This window comes from Lepidochelys kempii, chromosome 9 (genome assembly GCF_965140265.1).
Source record: "Lepidochelys kempii isolate rLepKem1 chromosome 9, rLepKem1.hap2, whole genome shotgun sequence".
Classification (NCBI taxonomy): domain Eukaryota; kingdom Metazoa; phylum Chordata; order Testudines; family Cheloniidae; genus Lepidochelys; species Lepidochelys kempii.
The window spans coordinates 4,359,217-4,380,482 of record NC_133264.1 but is presented as its reverse complement, the minus strand read 5'-3'; the positions used below and the strand labels follow the sequence as shown (position 1 = coordinate 4,380,482).

At 49.1% G+C, this 21,266-nt stretch overlaps 1 protein-coding gene across 1 annotated transcript in view; it reads left to right on the top strand.

Moving 5' to 3' along the window:
- The first annotated feature begins 19,824 nt into the window (after positions 1 to 19,824).
- Positions 19,825 to 21,266, top strand: part of TPRG1 (tumor protein p63 regulated 1) — a 115,025-nt gene continuing 113,583 nt past the window's right edge. Inside the window, exon 1 of the mRNA XM_073358734.1 lies at positions 19,825 to 19,899. Within this exon, the coding sequence (XP_073214835.1) occupies positions 19,860 to 19,899 (40 nt within the window). The 5' untranslated portion in view covers positions 19,825 to 19,859. The remainder of the gene's footprint in view (positions 19,900 to 21,266) is intronic.

Here is a 21,266-nt window from a genome sequence, read left to right as displayed (position 1 = left end):
GCATTCATGCTCTGAGGCTTGTCTTTAAAAATGCTTTCCAATGAAATTGAAAAAAAATCAAAGAATCACATTTCTGAGTGGAAGGGGGCGGGGTGGGTAGACAGAGCGGCCTGGCCGTAGTTCCGACTCTAATATACGCCGGGTTGTCAAAGTCGAAAGGGTGCTTGGGGGGGAAGGGGGGAGGCGGCGAGGGGGAATGTGCTGCCTTTCCTGTGCTCAGAGGGGCAATTAGCATTTTTTATGAAGCACAAATCAAAAAGGCTGGGGTTATTGCCGTCGCAAAGCCGCTGGGTTTTTCCAAACCAGCTCCCGCAAATGGCCGGGACGGCCTGCCAGCAGGCCAGCTACAGTGCAGCCTGGCTCCACTGTGGGCAAGGCGGACGATTAGGCAGTGATGTCGCCCTCCCAGCAAATTGCTCTTCGGTTGCAGGGCGGTGGGGTTGAGTGGTGGCGAGGATGGCCCAACAAAACCCTGCTAGGGCAACCTTTCTCTTTCCAGGCTGTAAGTCACCCTGCTCGAAAAGGCCGGGGTTTGTTGGTTTGTCTTAATGATTGGGATCATTTGCATGAAATGGGGCGTGCCTGCCCGTGTGAAAGTGGTTTGGGGTGTGGCGAATCATCAGAATAGCCTCTCGTTTTTCTATGGTGCCTATCATACAAAGGGTGGCAGAATGGGACGTTTAGGGCAAGACCAGGCTAGGCAGGAGCCCTGCCTCACGCACATGCCCGACCCTAGCACCATCCCTGGTTCTTCTGTCTGCCGTTCTTATGTGATTGGCTTCCGGCTGAATTCTCTGCCCGCTCGCCCCTGCTCGCAGGGTTGCTTGTCAGCTCCATCTCTTGGTTTGTGTGTCAGGTGGTCAGCACAGGTTGTGGATCTTCAATCCAGGTGTGTGGGGGAGCACTGCCCCAGGCTCACAGGGTGTGACGAGCAGCAAAGAGCTGTGGGGTGCTGCACAGAGGTGGTGGAAGCCAGCCAAGGATGGAGGAGCAAGAGCGGCAGGCCCATGTATCTGTTAATTCTTGTAGGGCCCTACAAAACCTAGATCCAACATGCACAAATGCCAGGAAATTACTTTCACTGTTTCTGAAGTGCAGCAACCTCTGGGGTGTAACTTGGCACAAAAACGCCACACGGGAGCTGAGAAAAGTAGCTGGTCTATCTAAGCATGCAGAAGGATGTCAAGGGGGAAGGATGTCCTTTCCCAAACAGGGAATACTGGGTTTCGTACCCCATGCAAACACTTTCCCGGTCTTGCAGCAGGTTTGAAGACACTACCCTGCAGTCACATATTTCTAGCCTTGCAGGACCAAGATTGCAGCTGCACATCACAGTGGACGGAGACCAAGTGGCAAATGGGGGTGTGGAACACAATACGGAAACACACACATGCACAGCCCCCTGCTGGATCCATCCCAAGCTCGACACATGGCCTATCGCATGCATGCTGGGAATGGTGAGTCAGTTCCCTGTCGGCTGCCAGCCCGGCTGGCTGTGCTCAGTGAAGCAGTTGGTACCTTACCTCAGCACTGAATTTTAGGGGCTCTCGTCAAAGTCACAGGGTTCGAGACACTGCAACCGTTTGACAGGTGGTTGCTCTGAGCGTGCTTGGGATGTTACAAAGAGAGGCCTGCGGTGACAGCAGTGAGCCACTGCCTGTGGCTGGGCTGGCAGCCCTGCAGTGAAGAAGTCCTCTGTCAATCTAGAACTTGGAGGGAACCTAGATAGAAGGGGTGGGGTGGGGAGTTTGGATGCCATGGCCCATGTGGCTATTTTGTCTCTCTCTCATCTGCGGCGGCTCTATCTCTTTGCTTCCCCCCTCCATTCCTTATTATAACTAGCTCTCTGTAAAGCATTTCAGAGCACGTTGGTAAGGGCTATGCTGCCATGGTATGGTGTCATGGGAAGGCACTGAAGTCTAGTGCTCAGAGCAGGAGGCTGGCAGCTCGGTCTCCTGGGTTCTGTTCCTGCTGCCAGACCCGTATGTAAAAGACGTGTAATAATAACAATGTTTCACCAGCCTCTCAGAGCTGCAGTAAGGGTTAGCTCATCAGCCATGTTTGCAGATTGCTTTGAGGTGATATTGAAGGGGAAAGGATCTGATTATTACAAGCGTTTTTCTGTGTTTCACTAACAATAGAGATGAGCTTGAGCAATACCCCCTGTGCCCTAGTGAGCATTAGACTCTGATCCGTTATGGTATGTCTCTAATGGATGGAAATATCGGGGGCAGCTCTGGATCAAAACTTCCTGTCTCTAATGAAAAGTTAGATGAGTTCCTTCTCTGCTCAGCAGCTGGTGGAACTGTCTCACGAGACACTATCTCGCCATTGTCTCCAGTTTGCAGATACAACCGGGCCTCAGTTCTTGGTGTCAGACATTGTCCTCTCCATGTCAACCATACGCTAAAGTGCAGGTGTTTTTCAGAGGATCTGTAGTCTCTGTTTCATCCAGACAGGACCATACCATACATGCCAAGGCTCTAAGCAATATTCCATATGGACTTCTTTGCTCTTAGTCCCTAATGCTGTGGGAAGAATAGTCAGGAAGGTGCAACTTCCAGGATCAATTGGATGATGTGTAGGGTGAAATATGGGCCTCTGGGTTCTTTAGTAACTGGCTGGTGTTAATGAGCGTAAAGCACCATGCAGAGCCATTTAGCACGTTAGTCATAGCTTGAATCTTTTATGCTCCTTTTCTAATGGCAAGTATTATCCAGCAAGCCTTGTTCTAGTGTGGTCTGTGGAAGGCAAGGAAGTTAGTAATGATGGTGCCGGAATGCTGTTCCAGAGAGCACTGCTATAATTCACAGCAGATAATAGAAGTCAGAGCCAGACAGATAATAAAACTGACTGAGATCCATTTATTGCTAAGAAACTGTCTGAATATTTCTGTGTAGCCTAGCCCATTCTCCCCTCCTTCATCAGATTTCCCAGGAGAAAAATACAAGCCCAGGGAAGAATGGTAAGAAAGAGATACAGGCAGTCTGCTATGGATCCGTAGGCTTTTCTGTGGCCTTCATCTCCAGAGAAGCAGAGCAACTCACATCGTTAATTTATCCGCGCACCCCAAGAATGGTAGAGAAGGATTACTACTCTCACCAATGGGAGACTGAGGCACAGAGAGACAAATAACTTGCCCAGGTCACACAGCTGGAAATTGACTCCATGTCTCCAGCGTCTTCGCCTAGTGCTTTAACCATGAGTCCATTCCTGGTAACAGCTACGGAAGTTGTGGGCGCTCAGTGATAAGCATCATAGAAAAGTCTACAAGTAAAGCCAGCGGGAGTTGGCGGTACTCAGCACTTCTGAAAATCAGGCCATTTTTATTTGGGTGCCTAATTCTTGCTGTTTGCTGCTTAGCGGCGTGCCCCCAAGGTAGGAAATCTTGGCCTACTGCTGTGGAGTGGAGTGTTAATTGCTGGTTCTTTGCTGCAGCTTTGTTGATCTCATGTAGAAACCCTGTTCTACCAGCCCACCACATGATACATTGTGAAGTCTCAGGTCCACATCCTACTATGCAAGGGGCTCTACCTCCAGAGAGGCTGTTGCAAGATGGAGTCCTCAGATTGTCCCCTCAGATACGGTGCTGCCAGTTGTCATGATTTTGGATGTTTTTCTTAAAGCCCCATTTCCTGGAGTCCTGTGATTACAGGAGAATCTCAGAATTTTGAAGTAAATTTCTAGCCCTCATGGTTGCAGAGAAAAGTTTGAAAACATAAATCATAAAGATGCAAAAAACCTGAAGGTCATTTAAGGGACTCCCAATGCTGTTTTTTTAATTCCTGATTTTTAAGCCAATCTCATAATTTTGGGGCCTGACTCATTATACTTGGACGCTTGAAGTTGTCAATACTGGGGATTTTCTCTCTTTTAAAAAAATAAAATGTTTCAGTTATTAATATTTTCTTTCAACAACAAAAATCTCCCATTGCTTTAAGTGAATACAGACACGAGGTGACAACCTCACCCGCTACCATCTCTCCCACCTGCCTAGGCTTTCCATTCTCCATTATACAGCTACCCGCCCCCTCCCCAATCCTTGGTCAGGTTTTTAGAGCACTTGATCTTTTTCTCCCATCAGCCATTGCACCAGTCTCGCTGACGTTCAGGCATATGGTATCCTGTGAAGGTGATGCTGTTGTGCAGAGTTCTGCCTTCCTGGTTTCCATTTCTGGCCACCTTTCTTCCCTTTAACAACCTGTTTTCAAACCTTTCCTGGTGCAGGTTTCTGAGAGAGAGAGAGAATCCATCAAACAGGTAAGAAGGGGGCTTACTTTTAAATGAACGTGTAGGTTACCTTCTAGCTTTCGGGTATTTAGCTCCGCACTCCTGTTTAGGAGCTGGGTATTAGTGTGCATTGACCATGCTCCTTCCCCAAGCCAGGAAAAGAACTAAGGTTTAGTGGAAGAAACAACTTGGGGAGAGAGGCCAAGCATGTAGGTAGCATCAGAAAAAGCTGGAAAGCCAAAGAACAAGAAGTCAGTCAGAGGCGAGGATACCCCCCCGATAGCTTAACTTCTGATTGCGTTACCTCTTCTGGATGTGGCTCAGGGCAGCCATGCCCATTCCTCTCTGCTCCCATCCCTTCTTGCCAGCTCTCCTTTCCACGTGCTGGCATGCGTGCCTCCAGCTAGGGAGGGAGCTGGGTGCCACCGGTGCAGCTGGCTGAAGGCTGATGGTGGGGACAAAAGTTGGCTTTTTGCTGAAACACGCTTTTGCTGGAAAATGTCCATTTTTGTCATCCGAATGACTGAGGTTGCTGTTGAATAATTGAACCCTCCCCCCCATGACAGTTTTTCAGTCTTCAGAAGCCAGATCTTTTTTTCACTGAAAATACAAAAAACTAAAATTTAAAAAAACGTTTATTTTTTTGGCAGAAAATAAAATCCATTTTTTGTTCTCACGCTGCCCAGCAGCCCCATTGATTGCACAGAAAACCCGTGTGCCTGGCACGGCATATATGTTCCCAGGACAGCTCCGAAAACACTTTATCCCGGTGTTCGACTGGCTTTCGGGTAGGGGTGCAGGCATGTGGCGTTTGGGGTGGGCTGGGGTAAGAGTCTGTGTTGCTGGGTGAGAGGTGGCGTTCCCTGCGATGAGTTGCAACAAGACGCTTCTGCTGAAAAGCAGGTTCTGAAGTGCTGAGCGCTAGTCTTTAGAGTGGAAGCCCAAGCTGGTGACTACGTTTCCTTTAACAATATTAGCACTTCTATGGAGGCACTGGGAGGTTTCTGCTGGCGTTTCCTTTTCCTCCTGCCCTCGCACCTCGCTCTGCCAGCCCAGAGAAAAAGCAAGGGGGCCAGGCTGTATGTGCAAACACCACTTTAAAGCGGTGCCCCTTTAAGCAGCAACAGGGCTGGGTTCCCACGCAACTTCTTCAAGCAGAACAGCTGCTGGAGCTGAGCGTTTTGCGGGTGGGCTCAGGAGGGGGGAGCAGGCTGTGGCCTGGTTGGGTAGCCAAATGCTATTGGCTCCTCAGGGCACACCTGTGTCATTCCTGTTGTGCCAGTGGACAAACCGAGGCACAGAGCGGGTAAGTGGTGCGCCACAAGACAACGTAGGCCCAAGTTCTCCCAGTGGCTAGTGCCGTGCAGTAGCCCCTGGCCTGACTGCCCTCTCGAAGAGACTGGGGTTGTTTGCCCATGCTGATGGTCTGTCTTTGGATGCTGGACAAGAAGTCAGTCCAGCCCTGCCCCCACCCTGCCCTTTGCTGGGAAAGATGAATGTCATAACTGGAGCACGTGCCTGGGAGTTCATGGTCTGAGGCGCTTCTGGCTCCCAGACGTGAGTGCCGTCCAGCTGCAGCGGGTCCTTGCCAAGCCAGCCCACAATGGCCATTTATCTTCAGGCTCTGCATTTTTTGAATTTCTCTCTGAGGTCCTATCCTGGATGGAAAGTTTATGAATGGGCCCCTCCCTGCTTGGCCCTTCGCGCCATGCCCTGTGTTTTGTAGTGCCACGGCAGGGGCGAACCATGTGCAGGGTACAACAATCGTTAGCCCATGTGCAAACCCATGGTGTGGGCATGTGAACGGACAGACCATGGGGATGAGTCATCCCTGCCTTGCATCAGCTGCTGCTGTTCAGAGACACAGCATTGGCTGGGGGCTAAGACACTGGACTGAGGCTCCGGAGAGATGAGGCCTAGTCCTGCCTCTGCCCTTGGGCGAATTACTTGATTTGTGTTATTATTTGTACTGCCCTAGGAGCCCCGCTCACCCACCAGGAACTAAGTGTGCTATAGCTGTACTAGCATGGACAAAAGGCCAGTCCCAAAAGGCCAGCACAGAGCTGACGCTTTGCCTTGCTTTGTCCTCTGTGCTTGTCTACTTAAAGTCTCAGCTGTTTGGGGCAGGGACTGTCTCTCACTGTGCGCAGGGTCTACCCCAATGGGGCCCTTTGGTACGACAAATAGTGAACAATAGTGATAAGGGTGTAACAACCATTACCTCCTTTTCTGTCTGTGCAAACAAATGCACGTGTACGTCCCTGCTTTTATCCTAAATGATCATTTACACCTGTGCGTAATGGGTGTGAAACGCTAGTGAGTCGGAATTTTCCCCTCACACCCAGGCCGATGTTTTGCACTCATTTTGCACAGGTGTAAACGATCACACAAGGTGTGGGGCAAGAAGAATCGGAATTCCTGATCTTAAATCTCCACTCTAACCCACACTGTGGTTGTCCCTATTATGGATTAGTTGTGTCATGGCAGTATCTAGAAGCTAAGGACACATTGTGCGAGGTGCTGTACACATGTGATTATGCTCTTTTGCCTGCAAAACTTCCATTGACTTGAGCAGCCTGTCCCCATCGTGGGAGGCATGTGCAGTTCTCCAGCAGGTGCGAAAATACATCTGTGTCTGGGGAGGCCATTATCCTTACTTCTTGTTTAGTGGCTATGATTCCCATCAGAGGGTTAACTAGAATAAGCCCATTGCTTCTGCTAGTCGCTGATGTTAGTCTCCTGGTATTCATTAGCATTTCTGTGCAACCAACAGGCCTGGCGTTGATCCATTTCCACCATGAGACCACGTTGTACAGCCTGGAATATTTTCTCTCCTAAGGTTAAAGGCAATGACCTCAGGAATCCTGTTTACCTCACAATTATAGGATCCCATCAGTCTGGGTAGAAGAGAGTGTGTTTTTCACAGGATCTGTGTGATACAGTGGAATTCACCCTGTAGGGCTGGTGGAATCTGAATACTCCCAGAGTGTAGACTGTGTTTGAAAGGGATTGGTCTCCCCAAATCACTCCAATCCCAGGTAAATCCCAGACTAGGGTTTGGCATATTTCTCTAACACGTGCTCTCATCTTAACAGGAATTCACCGTTTATGCAGGAGGCATCCCCTACCCTTAAAGCCAAAGGAAGGTGCCATTCATTCAGTTCCTTCGCGTCCACAGGTTGATTCATTTACGCAACACCCTTCCCGAGTCTCATGGCACTTGGCATTCTCCCAAGAGGAGGGATCTGTTGCAAGCCCAGCAGGTGCTGAATGTGTGCATGGCACGGGTGGGTTAACTCGTAATGGAGCCTGAACTTTTTTGATGGCCGCGTTCGGGTATCTACGTAGACCAGCTCCCAAAATATAGAAGGTGGCCAACATTTTCCAAAGTAGTTGCCAGTTAGCTCCAGCTGCAGCTCTGACCCTGGTTAGCTGCGTGATACTGGACAAATCGCTGAACCCTCCATGCCTCAGTTTCCTTACCTGTGGAATGGGCAAATAGCCTTATTTACTGGACGTGCCAAGTGTTATATTATCCTCAGCCATGGTGGAACCTGTCTTTGCCACAGGTTCTGGTGGCGATTTCTTAGCAAGAGCAGAAAAAGAGAGACCCCCCCACCCCCACCCCAAGTATGGCTTTCAGTTGCTGAGCCATGAGCCAGTCTTGGTGGAGACTGTTTCCTGGCAAAGTGAGTGTTTTTTTCCTGTTGCCAGATGTTGATGGCCTGCTTGGATCCTGTCTTGTGCTTTCTGTTAATAGGAGACAATTTCCCTCAAACCGCACCAGCCCCCTGCACACCCAGTGCACTCAGCATGTGCTGAGAGCCCAGCCAAAGTGGGAGCACGTTAGCAACACTACCAAGAATGCAAGGGAAAAAAAATCCTCGTTCAGATCCAGGACCCCTCAGCATGAACTTGCCTTTAAAGATGGCCCAAAATGCTTGTTAGTAAATGCAAAGCACATTAAAGATCCCTCCTCGCCCACACGTATGTTCTGTGGATAATGTATTTCAAACCAAAGCATCTGAAAACCAGTTCCTCCATTGACTTGGCTGGCCTGAAGTCAGGGTGCTATCTCTTGCTCTAGGTGACACTTCCACCCCATGAAGCTGTGTGAGGGATCCCCAGGAAAGTTAACCAGAGGCATATGGAAGAGGGCAGGCTAAACATTGAACCCTGAAGTCAGTTCTTGGTAGTTAAGCTTAGCCACTTGCCTGTAACCTAAGGACCTAAGGATGGCTTCTGATACTGGCTAAGGGGTGATGGTAAGACAAGGGTTAAGGAGATGCTCTGGCGACGGCATGCTGCCCCATGCTGCGAAAGCTCCCAGTGGAGGCAGAGCTCAGAAGGGAGCAGCGCAGATCAGTCTAGGTGGACAGAGCAGGAGGGCAGTTGTGTGGTGCCGCCCGGGCTCCAAGCATCCAGGACCTGGCCCTACGGTCAAGCTGCTGCAGGCCCTTCAACCGTGGGGGCCGCAGATGCCGAACCCCTGCAGACAGGGAGACCCTCCAGAGAGAGCCCCAAGGGGGACCCAAAGACACCGCTGGCACCAGCCGAGGATCCGAACCCAGAGTAGGAAGTGGCCCAGGGAGCAGGCGGAGGGGTGCCCATCTCCTAAGCTGCGGATTTTTGAATGATTGTTTCTTTTGGGCCTTGGGTTGAAACCCGGTGGAGCAGGGAGGGCCCAGGTTCCCCTACTCCTGGCCACTGACACTTGCCATTGGGCACCACAGCCTCTGAATCCTGCCACGCAACATGGCAGCCACTGACCCTCATCCCTGGGCGACACAGTCTGGACCAGCATTGCCACTGATGGCCTTGGACTCAAACGGCCTCCTTTGGCATAAGGCATTAGAGTTCGTTCTGCTGCAAGCCTCTGCAGTGGTCCATTGCGGGAATATCTGTATTATCTGGGTCCACAGCTAGAGCCACTTGAGCGCTATTCACACCTAATTAGCAGTGGCATTAATAGGGTAATGGATGGTTAACAGGACATAGGGAGCCTTTCCCCACTCGGCTGTCCATTGGCATCCAATCCCAGCTGGCGGTAGATGAAACTCGTTACCACGAGTGGCTATAGGCAGCTCCCTGATTGGCAGCATCAATAGACAAGTTCAAGGTCTGAACGGGCCGTGGAGACGGAGCCATTCTTCTCACCATGTTAGCATTGCTCCTGCCTGCTCTGTGCCCATTCTGTAGCTAGACCGGGTAGGTCGCTGATGGAACTTTACACCTGGAACTTTTCCTGAGCATTAAATTAATGCTGTAAACAGAGCTGCTGTCCACTGTCTTGCATCCCAGAGCCTTTTGTGACCGCTGTCTGTCTACTGCCCAGGTGGCCATGTCATTGCAGGGCCATGGCACTTTGCGGGGAGAAGCTACTTCCTGAGCCCAGGGAGGAGAGAGCAAGGGACCTATTGTATAAGACAAATACAGTGCAACCCTGAGTTAAATTGAGGCAGTGTGAGATGGGGCAGCTGGCCTACCCGCCCAGTGGGATTGGCCGAACAACTTGTGAAGAGATTGTGCTCCGGGGGATTGGGTGCTCAGTATACAGTGCGGTGGCTCTCGTTAGCGTGAAAGTGGCAACGCTCCGGATCCGGGGCTCTGGTTGTGTGGATAGGAAGTGACCAAGGCTTGGGGGAACTGGAGCAGCAGTGAAAACGGTGCTGCCGGTTTGCAGGAAGGTGGGAGAGGCCTGTAATGCAGTGAGGTGCCACGAGGCAGCTTTAAAGAGCGTGCACACCTAGTCTCTCAGACCTGGAGGACAAGGAAGAGGCAATAGCTACCTTCACAAGCCAGCTGATTTCACTGCTTCCTGGGGCTGGTGCTCTGAGGTGCAGGCTCTGGCCGGACAGGGACAGTAAATGTCCCAGGGTCCATAACCCAGTTTGGGCAAGCAAACTTTCAGTCAGCTGGGGTTGCCCTCTACCGGAAATTCACCGCTTTATAGGGGCAAACCACTTAGTGGGACTCTGAAGTGGATTAGACATTTATATTTATATGAATACTAAGAATATCACATGAACCAACACTGCTTAAGAGACAAGACACCCATCCTTCTGCCTCAGGATATAACCAAGGAACTGCTTGGGGTTAGGAAGAAACTTCCACCACAGGCATGTTATTAGAAAAGTGTCCAGTAAGAGAGTTCTCCAAGCCTCTAGGACTAGTAGGGTTGGAGAATGGATTAGATAGACCACTGCTCTGACCCAGTCTGGCATTGCCAGATTTCCTACAGCTCATGAGACACTCTGAACTTGAGATTTGCAGCCCAGTTTAAAGACTGGAGCGATCTGGTTAACCTTCAAAAGAACACTGAAGTGGGGCCCTTTGAGACTGAACTTCCATAAATTATAAATGAAGTTTGGCCCAAGGAGAATCAGAAGTCAAGCCCAGGAATTCTCCATGGGTAAATGAGCTTCCAGGGGCACAGCGCCAGAACCTCAGCTGGTGTAAATTGATCTAATTCCAGATCTCATGGGATTGCACACTTGGAAATTACCAGCATGTAAATAAAGAGAGCGTGTAGTCCCAGTGGTCCAGGTTCTTCTCCATCAGCACCCCAAGATGTACAGAGAGTTCTCATGGAGGGGTACGCCAGTCCAGGATTTGGACTCCTATGAAGTTATGAAGTTCCTGGGTAGTTTGAGACCACGGGATGCAGATGTTTTGATTTTGGCAAACAATGCGAAACTGCAGGCCAGAACTATGCTGAAAAATATCTTGTTGTTCAACAGAACAACTCACTACTTAAAAAGACTTTATCACACAGCAAAGCCATAAGCCTTGATTGGAAATGTAAACATGGTATACGTTCTCCTGCTGGCTCCGTATTTCAGTAAACGTGCACCCGATGTAAATCCGGTTCAAGGGAATGTTTTTAGGGACATGTCATAAATATAAAGGGAAGGGTAAACCCCTTTAAAATCCCTCCTGGCCAAAAGAAAAATCCTCTCACCTGTAAAGGGTTAAGAAGCTAAAGGTAACCTCGCTGGCACATGACCAAAATGACCAATGAGGAGACAAGGTACTTTCAAAAGCTGGGAGGAGGGAGAAAAAACAAAGGGTCTGTGTCTGTCTGTATGCTGCTTTTGCTGGGGACAGAACAGGAATGGAGTCTTAGAACTTTTAGTAAGTAATCTAGCTAGGTATGTGTTAGATTATGATTTCTTTAAATGGCTGAGAAAAGAACTGTGCTGAATAGAATGACTATCCCTGTCTGTGTGTCTTTTTTTTTTGTAACTTAAGGTTTTGCCTAGAGGGATTCTCTATGTTTTGAATCTAATTACCCTGTAAGGTATCTACCATCCTGATTTTTACAGAGGTGATTCCTTTACTTCTATTAAAAGTCTTCTTGTAAGAAAACTGAATGCTTTTTCATTGTTCTAAGATCCAAGGTTTGGGGCTGTGGTCACCTATGCAAATTGGTGAGGCTTTTTACCAAACCTTCCCCAGGAAGTGGGGTGCAAGGTTTGGGAGGATTTTGGGGGGAAAGACATGTCCAAACTATGTTTCCCAGTAAACCCAGTTAAAGTTTGGTGGTGGCAGTGGAAATTCCAAGGGCAAAGGGTAAAATTAGTTTGTACCTTGGGGAAGTTTTAACTTAAGCTGGTAAAAGTAAGCTTAGGAGGTTTTCATGCAGGTCCCCACATCTGTACCCTAGAGTTCAGAGTGTGGGAGGAACCTTGACAGGACATATGGGAACTATCAAGTCTACGCAATCCAGTGCAGGGTTTAGTGCTGCTGATTGGCATTTGCCTCGACTGTGTGTGAGCGAGGCTATGGTTAGGATGAATTATGGAAAAGTCCCATATCCATGTATTTGGTAAACATGGCAGAAAGGAAAGAACCCAATAGATGGGAAAACACTGTTCCAAACCGAGATGAAAGGAAGAGCAGAACTGAGGGCATATGGAGAGACCTTGGAGTTCATGAAACAGTCTTTCTTGTACCCTGCTTACAAAAGAATGTTTTGGAGTCATGCACTGGGGCGAAAGTGTGGGTGCTACTGTTACATTCATGGCCTACACACAGAGGAGTAAATTAAAACCCCAAATACTCTTGCTGGACGGTTGCAATGTAGCATGATTTTATTTCTTAGAACTCAGAATGATAACATACAAGAACCCCAAAACAGAGAGAGACCAAACAGGCTGCTCCCTAAAAAAAAAAAGAGGCACAATTCCCCCCACTTTGCTATGAGTTGGGTCTCCGCAGACTGACTCTGACGTCACACTTCCTTATCGAACCCGTTAGCCTTCAAGCAGGCCAAGAAAACCCCTTACAAATTAAAGTGACAACCTCCAGTTCCAACACAGATTTCAAATACACCCTAGCTGCCAGCCTGGAATATAGAACAGAAGCTAACTGCTGGATGGCCATCCACAAAGTAAGCAGCAGAAATCATGGACCTGCGCTGTCAGCCATGAGGTGTGGAGCCAAACCTGGCAGGTGCCCTGCTTGTTGCTTAGAGCAAAGCATAGGGGAAATTATTCCTGGCATTGCTCTGAGAGACAAGCGCCCTTCACTAGAAAGGAAGGCAGTTTTTAGCAAATAGAAGGATGCAAAGTGATGCCGTGTTAGTTTCACAGCCATAGAGGGGTCTGGCCCTGCCATCCTTGGGTGTCAGCTCAGTCCCTTTGCTGAGTTTTACATTTGTTCCAGAGACCACTGGACTTCTGGGAAAGGCCATCAGAGCTGAAAGAAGATCCCATGGAAGTGTGTGTGTGGGTGTGTGTGTGTGCACAGGGGAGGGCTTCCATTGTACTGCTTGAGGATGTCACTGTCTGCAAAGGAGCAGAAAATAAACCATGCACAATGCCTGTCATGGAACATTCCATGTGAGGCAACAATCTATGAATAGCCTCTTATAATGTAATTAGCGCTGATCAGCTTTTCTGTTGTCATCCATTGTGGCAAAGACAATGGAACTGCAAGAGGGTTTTCAGAATGCTGCCTGATTCATTAATGGGTTAATGATTTTTGTGGAAGAAACTGAAATATTAAGCTTCCAGGTGAAAAGGGGAAAAAAGAACATGCATAAAACGATCTAGGAAAGAGAACAACTACAGGGTTGGGTTTCATTTTAGTGAGTCATCTTGTGCTGGGAGAGTAAAAAGTATTTCCAGACCTGGATGCCTGTTCAGATTCCGGGATCGGGGCCCTATTGTGCTGGGTACTGTCGGTGGATGTAATCAAAAGCCAGTCTCTGCCCCAAAGGGTTAGCTATCTAAGTACAAGATGAGAGGAAACGGTGCAGGACAGGGGGGCAGCAGACAGATGGATGGGAGCACAAATTAACAGAGAGGCTGTGATAGGTGGCTGCATATGGTAAAGATGTCTGAGGAGGAAGAGTCTGATAAACAACAGTCACCGTACCCCAGCTGCCTACCCATTGTAAGGTATGGTACGTGACCAGTTACCTGTCATTGCAGAACCCTGGCCAAAATGAGCCTGGATCCTACTCGTCTACTTCTGTGTGACTAATTGTTCTCCACCGGGCCCAGGTTAGTCAGAAAGAATCATTTTCCTTTTACATCAGCGAGTTGGAAAATCTCCCGGGATGGTGTTTTTGGAAAGAGTGTGTATGGCAGCCTCCGAGATTTAAACACAGAGACAAGAGGGATTTGATCTCCTTCGCAGGGTTAGCACATTCCCCAGTGGGCTCCCCTGCCCGGAGACTGTAGCATACTTTCTGTGACTGTTTACACATCACAGCATTTTGCAAGGTCAACCTGACACGGAGTTGAGGGAAGAAGCCACCACCTCCTCCTGTCTAAACGAGCTGGGGAAACAACCTCTCCCCCAGGAGCCAACCCATTCTGAAATAAGGCAAACGCACCTATGTTAATCATGCTGGAAAACAGCCGTCTGGTGGGAAGATTTGGGCAGCCATGTATTGCCTCTGTCATAAATATAAAGGGAAGGGTAAACCCCTTTGAAATCCCTCCTGGCCAGGGGAAAGCTCCTCTCACCTGTAAAGGGTTAAGAAGCTAAAGGTAACCTCGCTGGCACCTGACCAAAATGACCAATGAGGAGACAAGATACTTTCAAAAGCTGGGAGGAGGGAGAGAAACAAAGGGTCTGTGTCTGTCTATATGCTGGTTTCTGCCAGGGATAGACCAGGAATGGAGCCTTAGAACTTTTAGTAAGTAATCTAGCTAGGTATGTGTTAGATTATGATTTCTTTAAATGGCTGAGAAAAGAATTGTGCTGAATAGAATAACTATTTCTGTCTGTGTATCTTTTTTGTAACTTAAAGTTTTGCCTAGAGGGGTTCTCTATGTTTTTGAATCTAATTACCCTGTAAGATATCTACCATCCTGATTTTACAGGGGGGATTTCTTTATTTCTATTTACTTCTATTTTTATTAAAAGTCTTCTTGTAAGAAACTGAATGTTTTTTTCATTGTTCTCAGATCCAAGGGTTTGGGTCTGTGGTCACCTATGCAATTTGGTGAGGCTTTTTATCCAACATTTCCCAGGAAAGGGGGAGTGCAAGTGTTGGGAGGATTGTTCATTGTTCTTAAGATCCAAGGGTCTGGGTCTGTAGTCACCTAGGCAAATTGGTGAGGCTTTTTACCAAACCTTGTCCAGGAAGTGGGGTGCAAGGTTTTGGGAAGTATTTTGGGGGGAAGGACGCATCCAAACAGCTCTTCCCCAGTAACCAGTATTAGTTTGGTGGTGGTAGCGGCCAGTCCAAGGACAACGGGTGGAATATTTTGTACCTTGGGGAAGTTTTGACCTAAGCTGGTAAAGATAAGCTTAGGAGGTTTTTCATGCAGGTCCCCACATCTGTACCCTAGAGTTCAGAGTGGGGGAGGAACCTTGACAGCCTCTAAGCAGCAATCAGAAATAATAGGCAGAGTGGCGTTTCTGGGATGCCGTGGAGAGATAACAAGACCCTAGAAAGGGAACAGCCTCTTCTGGATTAGTGGGTAATTCCCAAAATGTGTTTATTTCTTGACTAATTTTTAGGGTGAGTGAAAAGTGCTGGATTGACAGTCCTCGAGTCTGATGTCCTCTATTCAAAGAGGCTGGACACTGGCACTGCAAGCGTCCCCTATCATTCCTCGGCAAAGGGCCCCACCTTTCAGCTTGCAGCAGTGGCTTCTGGGGGAGAACAGACTCTATCCATGGTCCGCACTTGCTACCTGCACTGAAACTATCAGCGAAGAATGGCTAGTGATAAGTCTGTGACAGGTTTCTTTTCATATGGGCACCTTGATAGGAACTGGGTTGGGGCAACCTTTCTGTTTCACTGAGCAGTCACTCTGAGGGCAATGACTTCTGGTTGCTACCATATAGAAGCAGATCCTAACCTAGCTGAGGAAGCATTCATATCCCATTGCTGTTTCCCAGAGCCATTCAATCTTGTCGGGCTTACAATTTCACAGCCTTTCCAGCAGAGGGAGTGTGTAACAGTGTATCCTGTCCTCCTTTAGTGGCTGATCCATGGAGTAGATAAGAGCCTTCTGATGCTACTGGTGGATGGAGTTACTCCTTTAGCCTGAAGTGAGAAAGGTCTTAAGGCTTTAGTGCTGGGTTAAACCCCAGCTGCTGACTCCTGCTGAGGGTCGTTACAAGGAAAATGCAGTGCTATCCAACCATCCATGAATGAGGTCATTCTGTTCTTCTTACGTGCAGATTTTCTCATGAATGTCAATGGTGGGAGTTTCCAGTATGTAGGGCAAGAAGCTTCTGCCAGTTAATTGCTGTAAGACTGAGAAAAAGCCAACAGGTTAGGGATGAAAATAGGTGCTCCCCCCGTGAGCTGCATGTGTTCCTCCGATGATCCTCGCCACCTGCACTGCATTGTTTGGCTCCTGAGGTTGAAAAGAGTTTGGAGCACAGGAGTGTCACTTCAAGGGGAGAAATGTTGTCTGAACTGCCCGGTTTATGTTCCTTTGCTACCTGGAGGCTTGGCTGGTCGTGGAAAAGGCCTGCTGCATGTTCCTTGTTTTCAGTAGCTACTGCCTGCCGGTGCGGCTGGTTTGCATGGCTCACCCATGCCGAGGACATGATGGGCTCCATTTGCAGATACACAGGGATCAGGCCGCACCCGATAACATGTGCCCATCTCAACTCCATTTCAGGCCACGAGGAGTCTTGACTCGAAGTCTAGGGTTGCCACCCGTCCGGTTTTCACCCAGAGAGTCCAGTTTTCTGCTTGGGTACCCGGGTGTCATTTGACAAGCCCTGATGTCTGGGTTTTTTTTAATCTGTGGCAACCCTAAGCAGAAGGAAGGAGGCAGCGTGGCAACAGCAGTTGCCTCCGGAGCCAGGCTGCTCGTGCGGCTTGTGGCGGTGCATAGCGTGCAGGGGAAGAGGTGGAGAAGGGGGCAGGGCATGGGGGAAGAGGCGGAGCAGGGGTGGGGTCTTGGGGGAAGAGACAAGGCAGGGGGTGGGGCCTTGCGGGAAGAGGTGAAGCAGGAGCCACCTGTGGGGAAGGGGCGGGGCCTTGGGAAAGAGGCAGGGCAGGGGGTGAGGCCTCGGGGGTCCAGTTACCAGCCATGAGAAAGATGGAAACTTTGAAATTAATGCCGGAGGATTGGCTGGCCCTCTTATAAAGTGAGGTGCAGCAGGTTGTTCCTTCCCCTGGAACAAATCCCAGGGGAGACGGGATCTGGAGCTGCCCTCTGGGGAGAGGGGTTTGCTGCCTGGTGGAGGGGCGAGGGATCAAATTCTGAACCATGATGGGGAAAGCACATGCCAGCCCTGCCTATCCTGGGGCAGTGGGGCGTCTCAGGCCCCGTCCCTCCTCGCTGCCGCACCCCACTGGAAGCACAAGCTGAGGCTGCCCGCACGGACACCTCCCGCGCTCACGTGCCCAGAGGAGCCGGTGAATTGGCAGCATTCATTTCCACTGGCTTTTCAGCTGGTGCTAGCAGGGAGCGTGCTCCATAGAGGGTGTCTTCCCCCAGTACCGCCCTCCTGCCTTGACATGCCCCCCCAACACGCAGAGCCAAAGCCTTCCTGGAGCAGAGGGGCAGCCGCTGCCCCACTGTCCTTGGCGTGCCCACCCACGCAGCCACCCGCATGCTGTCTTTGCTCTGAGGAGGGGCAGGCAGGCAGCCAAACCAGTGCCATCCTCCTTTCTCTGGGCAGAGGGCTCTTTGTACTTCCTTCCCCCGAGCTCTGTCTGCTGCAGGGTAAACATTTGGCTCTTCACCGAACTCCGTGCTTGGTCAAAGCCTCCACGGAAAATTCCCCTGGTCTTTCTGCTGGGAGCTGACACAGCTTCAGCCTCTCCCTTTGAAGATAAAGACCAAATCAAGGGTGACTTCGTTCTGCTGTCATACCAGTCTCACTCTGTTTAATAGCTGAGGAACTATGGCACAGGGACACTAAGGTCCAGAGCTTCAGAATATGTAGTCACCTAACTCCCTTGGGTTGAGAGTTCAGCCCAGCTTCTCCAAGGTATTTACATGCCCTAGTGACATGCTTGAAGTCACACAGGAAGCCTGTGATGGAGCATGGAACTGAGCCAGGGTCTCCTGCGTCTCAGACCAGCCTCGTAATCACAGGAGCATCCTACTTCTCTTGCCGAGGGGCAGGTTATCACTGTCCATTATAGAGTTTCTTGCCCTTGCCTCTGCTGCAACTGATGCTGGACACTGCCAGAGACCCAATCCTGGGTACGATGGGTCAGCGGTCTGATCTGCTCTCAGCTGGTGCACTTTTCTGTTACTCTTTAAGGTGCCACTGGACTCCTTGTTGGTTTTACCCCCTCCATTGTGCTTCCACCTTGGAAAAACACAAGGGTCTTTTATGTGTAATCTCCTCCTCCTTCTCCTTTCTCAGCTGCGCCATCTGGCGGGTCATATGCTGGCCTCACCTTTTCTGACCCTCGCAAGCAGCTATGAATTTTTGAAAAGGCCCCTATTTTGTTCTGCCAGCGCTGCTCCCCCTCCTACCCCCCACCCTTCCCGGGAGCCACACTGAAGCTGCGCTTTGCTGTTCTCCAGGAAATAAAGTAGGTCATGGTGTCACGTAAAGCAGTATTAATACACAGCCAGGCGAGCGGAGCAAAAACCACCCCCATCCCTGCCAGACTGGAGATGCTAACTAAGCAGCTGTGCGGGATACACATATAAGGAGAAAAGAAAAGGAGGACTTGTGGCACCTTAGAGACTAACCAATTTATTTGAGCATGAGCTTTGGTGAGCTACTGATGAAGCGAGCTGTAGCTCACGAAAGCTCATGCTCAAATAAATTGGTTAGTCTCTAAGGTGCCACAAGTACTCCTTTTCTTTTTGCGAATACAGACTAACACGGCTGTTCCTCTGAAACCTGACATATAAGGAGAGAATTTATTAGGGAGCAAACTGGAAAACATAGTAGCCGGGTGCACGGATGCATCAGGGGAAAGTGCTCAGTGTTGGCTTGATAGTGAGGTTCTGGTTCTCCATTTATCTGCGTGAGACTGTAGCGGAGCAGGAGCCATCATGCCTTTCCGCTGCAGTTTCCAACCTGGTCAGGATGCTCTCTGCTGGCACAGGTGAGGGTCGCTCCCTCCAAATTTCCTTTCTGATCTCTTTGGCAGACAGTATTTTTATTCCACCATTGAGCCCAAGTGGGCAGTTGCAGAAAGCTTCAGGCATTCATGGAAAATCAAAGGCCTGTGATCCAAGACCCTTGGTTGCAAATTGTATATTTTCCCCCTGAGTTTTATGGATTCATTAATCTCCCGCTTCTGCAAAATTTACAGATGAAAAAATCAGCACCTTTCTGTCTCAGCAGCCTCTGGCCATTGTAATTCCTCACCCAATTTTAGTCACTCGGATTTGAATCAATCTCCTTTAAGATGGGCTCAAGTCACAAAACTTCTCTCCGAATCAGGATTTCAAACACTCTGATGGTCAAAGAGGATGTTCAGATCTGGGGATTTGGTTGGGCCCAGTATGAGCATGGAGGCCACTTGCAAAGTGGGGCTCTAGATTAGGATTTCTAGCACCTGCCAACCTTTAGAGGTGCCTGAGGTTTTATTTAAACCCTATCTCAAAAGGCAAAAGCATTTGACATCTGTGTCTGTGAAGAGAATTTGGGGTGTTGATATTCTTGCTGTACTGCAGTATCTGTAGTGACCTTGCATGTCAATTTCACCAGCTGGTTTGCTATGGTGCTGCTCTTGACAGGGATTTCCTCTGAATGTGGCTAGGCTCAAATTACAGGGCTCCCAGTTCTGGAGAGCAGTAGGACTAGGACGGGGTGCGAGTTTGCTTGAGTGCTTTACCAGGTTAACAGAGTCCCCGCTCCAGAAATTGAGAGGGGCACTGGATGAAGCTGAAGACCCCATTGCTAGAAATGTGGGAGTGGGAGGCTCAAATTCTCCCTGCCCGGAAATTTCAGAGCGGAGGCCAAGATCATCCCAGACACCCCATTCCCAGAAAACCGAGCTCCTCTCAGGAGAATGGAGTCTGCATCCTGCTCAAAGCTTCCATTCCCCAACATGTGGAAGCCTCTTAGGGGATTAGCTTCCAGTTCAAACCAGAGGCACCCTTCCCAGGAGTTTGGGGAACCCCCACTGTTCAGTTATTATTAGGTGCCGCAAGTTAAAAACCTGTCACTGTTTCCTTCTTTGTATGCTGCAGGTCTGACCGACGACTCTGAGGGCAGTGCCATCAATGAATAACCATGCCTGGCAGGTTTCACCGAGCCAGGAGGGTAAGAGAAGTTGGCAAACAGTGTGCCACCATCATCAGCCTTCACTGCTTGAGCCATGTCAAGGTTCCTCCCCCACTCTGAACTCTAGGGTACAGATGTGGGGACCTGCATGAAACCCCTCCTAAGCTTATCTTTACCAGCTTAGGTCAAAACTTCCCCAAGGTACAAAATATTCCACCCGTTATCCTTGGACTGGCCGCTACCACCACCAAACTAATACTGGTTACTGGGGAAGAGCTGTTTGGACGCGTCCTTCCCCCCAAAATACTTCCCAAAACCTTGCACCCCACTTCCTGGACAAGGTTTGGTAAAAAGCCTCACCAATTTGCCTAGGTGACTACAGACCCAGACCCTTGGATCTTAAGAACAATGAACAATCCTCCCAACACTTGCACCCCCCCTTTCCTGGGAAATGTTGGATAAAAAGCCTCACCAATTTGCATAGGTGACCACAGACCCAAACCCTTGGATCTGAGAACAATGAAAAAGCATTCAGTTTTCTTACAAGAAGACTTTTAATAAAAAATAGAAGTAAATAGAAATAAAGAAATCCTCCCTGTAAAATCAGGATGGTAGATATCTTACAGGGTAATTAGATTCAAAAACATAGAGAACTCCTCTAGGCAAAACCTTAAGTTACAAAAAAGATACACAGACAGAAGTTATTCTATTCAGCACAATTCTTTTCTCAGCCATTTAAAGAAATCATAATCTAACACATACCTAGCTAGATTACTTACTAAAAGTTCTAAGACTCCATTCCTGGTCTATCCCCGGCCAAGACGACTACAGACAGACACAGACCCTTTGTTTCTCTCCCTCCTCCCAGCTTTTGAAAGTATCTTGTCTCCTCATTGGTCATTTTGGTCAGGTGCCAGCGAGGTTACCTTTAGCTTCTTAACCCTTTACAGGTGAGAGGAGCTTTCCCCTGGCCAGGAGGGATTTCAAAGGGGTTTACCCTTCCCTTTATATTTATGACAAGCCACATGGGGAGGTTCTTGCTAAATCCTAGGATCATGGGGCAGCTGTGCCTAAAAAGGCCCTGAAACTGATGTCATCGGTTGTACTCAGCTGCCCTGACTGTCCTGTTCAGTTCTGTTTAGTTTTTAAATATTTTGGGAAGCTGGGGAACAAGGCAGGAAACAGCAGTCTAACCTGTAGTCCTCCTGCCTGGTAATGGTTGGTGAGGTTGGATTTAAAATGATACCGCCTGGAAAGAGCAGGAGAACAAATGGCGTAAGTCTAAAGTCAGGAGCGTGCTTAGCCCCCTGCTAATATTCACAGACGTTATGTCCAGAAGGGACTGTTCCAATCAACTCGTGTGACCTCCTGTATAACACAGGCCAGAGGCCTTTGTCCAGTGAGTT